The sequence below is a fragment of the Oryza glaberrima genome, chromosome 2 (genome assembly GCF_000147395.1).
Source record: "Oryza glaberrima chromosome 2, OglaRS2, whole genome shotgun sequence".
NCBI lineage: Eukaryota > Viridiplantae > Streptophyta > Magnoliopsida > Poales > Poaceae > Oryza > Oryza glaberrima.
In genome coordinates, this window is record NC_068327.1 from 21,943,598 (window position 1) to 21,948,972 (window position 5,375).

At 36.9% G+C, this 5,375-nt stretch overlaps 1 protein-coding gene across 2 annotated transcripts; it reads right to left on the bottom strand.

Moving 5' to 3' along the window:
* Nucleotides 1–2,743: 2,743 nt before the first annotated feature.
* Nucleotides 2,744–4,118, bottom strand: LOC127761204 (cell number regulator 2-like). 2 transcript variants are annotated; one of them, XM_052285459.1, is made up of 3 exons: nucleotides 3,951–4,118; nucleotides 3,583–3,867; nucleotides 2,744–3,269 (listed from the first exon to the last, which is right to left on the bottom strand). In XM_052285459.1, the coding sequence occupies exons 1-3, from the start codon at nucleotides 4,018–4,020 to the stop codon at nucleotides 3,187–3,189; spliced, it is 438 nt and encodes a 145-aa protein (XP_052141419.1). In that variant the 5' UTR covers nucleotides 4,021–4,118; the 3' UTR covers nucleotides 2,744–3,186. The 2 variants fall into 2 exon arrangements, with proteins under 2 accessions (XP_052141419.1, XP_052141418.1); XM_052285458.1 differs by having other exon boundaries at nucleotides 3,565–3,867.
* Between the last annotated feature and the right edge of the window lie 1,257 nt (nucleotides 4,119–5,375).

Consider the following 5,375-nt stretch of genomic DNA (forward strand, 5'->3'; position numbering starts at 1 on the left):
AAAAATAGTATGTTCACCGTTTTAGTTTAAATTAGTTAATATGGATCATAAAATGTTAATTTATTGAGTATATAATATAATGGTGTGGTACATTATTTGAAAATAATAGTCCAAAGTAATTAGTTCCCTAATTTAAATGAAAATTATCTTATATTATTATTAATTTAATGGGTAAATATAGTGGTGAAAACTTTATTAATAAACATTGTAGAGCTAATTAAGTTACACATTTTTAAAAAGTTTTATGATGATATAATCTTTATAAAAGTATGATTATTTAAAATTTAGAGTAAATTGCACCCACGGTGCAACAACTTGGTAGGTGGGTGCAATTTAGTGCAATAACTTGATAAATGAGCGTTCTAGTGCAACAACTTGGTAGGAAGGTGTAATTTAGTATAAGAACTTTATAATTGATCGTATAAATACAACAACTTGCAAGTAGGTACGATTTTGATACAATAAATTAAGAAGTTATATGACAACTTAATTTTTTGGAGCATTTTAATTTTTTGAGTATTTATTTTGACAATATTCTAGCATGGATTTGTATAATCATATTTATATATTTATCCTAATAACTAATAACTGAAAGTTAATAAAACTGGATGTAGAATTATTATATTTCGGTTGATATTTGAGATGGTGAAGAAAGCAAAAAAAATCTTAAAGGTAATTGGATGTAAATTGTATGTGCAGTATAATTCTTAAAGATTAAATTCAATATTATAAGGTAATATCCGTAGGAATATTGTGTAATGGCATATTGACATCGTGAAAAAACTCACCTAGCATATGCTTAGCCAAGTTGATGCACCAAAATACTATAAATTGTAGTTCTTGTACTATAATACACCCACTTGTCAAGTTGTTGTACTCAAACGTTTAATTCGCAAGATCTTGCATTATATCGTACCCACCTGCCGAGTTATTGTACCATAGGTGCAATTTACTCTAAAATTTATTATCACTATTAATACGTGTATCCATGAAAAAAAAGGGAGAAATGTACGTATGTACCTACCTATGCAACAGGAGAAGAGGTCGAATTTTTCCCATCTAAACACATGTGGCCCCCTAATTTCAAATGTGAGCACGTATTGTTCAGAATTCTTTTTCTAATCGAATTAGTTGGTACAAAGCAAATGATCGATCCATCAACACGTGTAGCTAGTATTTCAATTACAGTACCGTGTTATTTTTTCCCTCCTTGCTGATGTTGTTTCTATGTAAAACAAATTAATATTTGTTAGCACAAATTACAATTTTGATGATCCAAACAAATGGATTAGATTTGAGCTTACCGCTGCCGTTCTAATTTCCTAAACGAAAACTCGAGACTGACGGCATGATGACAGGGTGCCCTATGTTGATCTAACCTATTGCTAATGGTATTTGGGTTTTCTTTTTCACAACAAACAGTGTCAAGTAGGCCTAATAAACAAGCTGCTACGAGCAAGTGATTTGTCCTAACGATCAACAGCCCTTTAGTTTGTTACTACTCCCTCCGTCCCACAATATAAGAAATTTTCAGTTTTTGCTTGTAACATTTGACCACTCGTCTTATTCAAATTTTTTTTACAAATATAAAAAACAAAAAGTTGTGCTTAAAGTACTGTAGATAATAAAGTAAGTCACAAATAAAATAATTAATAATTTCAGAAAATTTTGAATAAGACGAGTGATCAAACGTTACAAGCAAATACTTAAATTTTGAATAAGACGGAGGGAGTACATTTTGTTGCACATCAAAGTCCGATGGGACGACCACTGACACACAGTCACACACATGAGCTTTTGATTTCAAATAGAATTCCAGTCATTACATGCTCACTTTTGAAATTAGACGGTTGCATGTGCTTAGATGGGAAAAATTCAGGGAATGCCTGATCTTGGTCTTCGACACAAACAGCAGGATCCGATCCCCTTTTAGTTATTTGGTAGAGCCCAAAATCTGGCTCTACCAATTCTTTGGTAGGATTAGACTTCATATTATATTGTTGGTTCGCTAGCAATATCCTCAATTGGTACATGGTGAAGAAAGTTTTTGAGTGTTGCCAAATTGAACGTTTGGGCATTTTCCAATGATTTGGCTCCAATTTAAACTAACTACTATTTAAGTTGTTGAACAACTCATTTGATAAATTTCGGTTTAGATCCAACGCGGTTCAAAAAAAAGTTGAGGATTGGGCTTTACTTGCACGAAAAAAGTTACTCCCTCCATTCCAAAATAAGTTTATTTTACATCCCATCTGTTTATCCCAAAATAAATTCATTTTCTAGTAATCATTGCATCGGAGTTTGTAAAAGTATGGATAAATGCAATGAGAGTAGATATAATAGGAAATAATTACATTGTGATTAAATAAAGTTGGGGTATTCTAGATTTTTTTTATTGATATATGCAATATGAGTAAAAATAAACTTAGGGTTGTGTTCGCTGAGGTAGGTTGAGAACTCATTCTCTCCGCACGAAAAACAGAGTGGTCCATTAGCGCGTGATTAATTAAGTATTAGCTTTTTTAAAAAAAATGGATCAATATAATTTTTTAAAGCAACATTCATATAGAATTTTTTTACAAAAAAACGCATCATTTAGCAATTTGAAAAGTGTGCGCGCGGAACACGAGGGAGAGGGGTTGGAAACCCTGAGCAAAGAACACAGCATTATTTTAGAACTAAGGGAGTACAGATAAAGAGATGCTTGCTCAACACCAAATTGATCATCTCACGGGACCAGGAGTGCACAAAAAGTGGAAATTTGTATTATATTGAATTCGGTTGAATTAAGAAAGGGCATAATCGAAATCATTTCTTTGATATGCCATATGCTTTACGAAACTGCATACACATCAAGAAATGAAAATTGCATACATGCATAATACAACTACCGGCTGGTAGGTATATATAAAAAGGAACCTTGGAAAACCAACAAGAACAAGTTCCCCATCTGCTAAGCCTGGCTACGTGATCTATGAACCATCAAATTCTTCTAGCAGATTGCATTACGCGTACTATAGTTATAGACCTTTTGTATTGTTTTGGTGCAAACCCGCAAGAGAAATCTCGCTCGTATGTATGCACGTAGCAAGCTGCCCTGCCCTGCCCTGTCCTGCCCATCTCTAGCAGAGAAGACAACGACCGAGCAGAGCAGCAGCCAGCATCACCCACTGATTAGCCGATCGATCAGCGTGTCATCCCAGGGTACATCTCCGGCGCCATGGTCGCCGCCGGGTTTTGCCCTTGCTTCTCCATGTTTGCGTGCCATCCTGCACAAAACCAACGAAATCGTCATCGTCACGATCATCAACACGCACGACAGCCAACCATTCCATTAGAAAATCGATGGATATGCTATAAACATATTTTAACATATTTTAAGAAGATAAAAGAGGAGAGAGACGAGCAGTGGACTACAGATTTGTAGCCAGCTGCAGCATAGACTTAAAGACGCAATATGTGTATAACATGTGGGACTAGGAATTAATAGTGCAGTAAATAACTATTGTATCAATTAACTATTAAATTAATTATAAATAATTTGGAGTTGGTAGTTGGCTGTACTGTTAAACTTCCTGTTACCGAGGCTCATGTCGAAGCCGCGCTTCTTGAGCTCGCGGTACTCCTGGCAGAGGGCGCAGGGCTCGCACCACAAGTGGACGAGGCAGTCGGGGCAGGGCGTCTCCTGCAGGCCGTACTGGGACCGCAGCTTGGAGCGGTAGATGCAGGAGTAGATACAGCTGCAGCCCGTGACGAGAAACACCAGCGCGTACAGCGACCCGCTCGTCCCGCACGACGACGACCCCCGGTCGACGATCTCCGCGATCTGCCCGAACGTGATGCACGGGCACAACCACGTCATAAAACCTGCGCCCGACAACAATCGATCAGCACACACGTACCACGCCAAGCAGAGAACACACAATCGTAGCCCGGCTTGCATATTTTACAGTTGCTGCTGTCGTCGAAGCAGTCAAAGAGGTCGGTGGACCATGGGACGGGGGCGGCCTGGTCCTGCATGGCGAAGGGTGGTGGTGGTGGTGGCGCCTCCACCGTCCTCCTCCGGCTTCTGAGTATATATATGCTGGCCCGACGTACGGGGCGCCTTCGTCGATCTCTCACTCTCCGGCCCGCGAGGGTGAGGCTTTCTCTCCGACGAGGCTAATGATGAGCGCGCGGTGTGGTGGTACAAGTAGTAGAGGGTAACCGGCCGAATCGCGGACTGGTCGTCCGCGCGCATTTATCGGGCGAGGCCACGAATGTTGGCCTATCGATCATAATTTTAAGGACGTAACTACGCATCGGGTGCTCGATTTAACGCTAAAAATCGGGTGCCCACCCCTACAAAACATCAGCTAAACTGGATGCATGCACAAAGCCATGCGCATATGCAAAGAGACATGCAACAAGCATGGAGGCACTCAATAGCTGTGCATGCAAAGTACATAACTATATCTCTCACTCCTAGTATTAATAAACAACTTATTTAACATGCTCTAAACTTTTTTTTCTTATAAATTACTTACCTCATCTGTGGTATGATTACACCATTATATTTGTTACAATTAAATATTTAAAATAAGATCTCACACGACTATATTTTAAATTAAAAATTAATATATAAATATATAACTAATTGAAACACATTTATATTATATATGAAACATTAAGTTGCAATTGTTGAAACATCACAAAAAAACTCCTTGAAAAATATCTAAAAAGAATATCACATGCAACATTCCAAATAATTTAGTGAAACATCACAAGATACCTACCGAAACATCCAAAAAACACACCACGTGCAACATTCTAAAATACCCAATGAAACATCATAAAATACCTCCTCAAACTCAAAGAACACCAAGTGCAACATTCCAAATAAAGTAGTGAAACATCAACTAAAACATCACAAAAAATACTTCTTCAAACATTCAAAGAACGCTAAGTGCAACATTCTAAATGAACTAGTGAAACTTCGCGCCGTTTAAGTAATCCATTGCAACAAAAAAAACATTTAAAATATTTTTGTCAGAATATAATCAAGTAAGATTTTATTGTGAAGAATTAATTGTAACGAATACAACAGTGTAATCGGATCTCAGATTATTAGATAATAATATGTGAAAGAAGATTATTTGAAGTTATGGAATAAGAAAGTATAAGTATGTAGTAGGAGCATATGGATACAGAGGGTGAACTTAATTGTACACGTTACATGTATCAGGGCATCACCAATGTATATGGCAAAAGTGATTCATATAGATAGGATACACATAAATAAACTTTAACTATAACAATCCTCACAATGTATATAGATAAAAGGTAGTACTAGGAGAAGATAGAAGTAGAGACAAATAATATTATTTATTTTATAT

Bases quoted from the DNA above. Each gene is read 5' to 3' on its own strand.
- LOC127761204 (XM_052285458.1), bottom strand. From the start codon at position 4,020: ATGCAGGACCAGGCCGCCCCCGTCCCATGGTCCACCGACCTCTTTGAC. The intron at 3,868-3,950 runs GTAAAATATGCA...TGTCGGGCGCAG, and splicing joins CTTCGACGACAGCAGCAACT to GTTTTATGACGTGGTTGTGC. The intron at 3,270-3,564 runs GTACAGCCAACT...GGTTTTGTGCAG, and splicing joins CGGTAACAGGAAGTTTAACA to GATGGCACGCAAACATGGAG.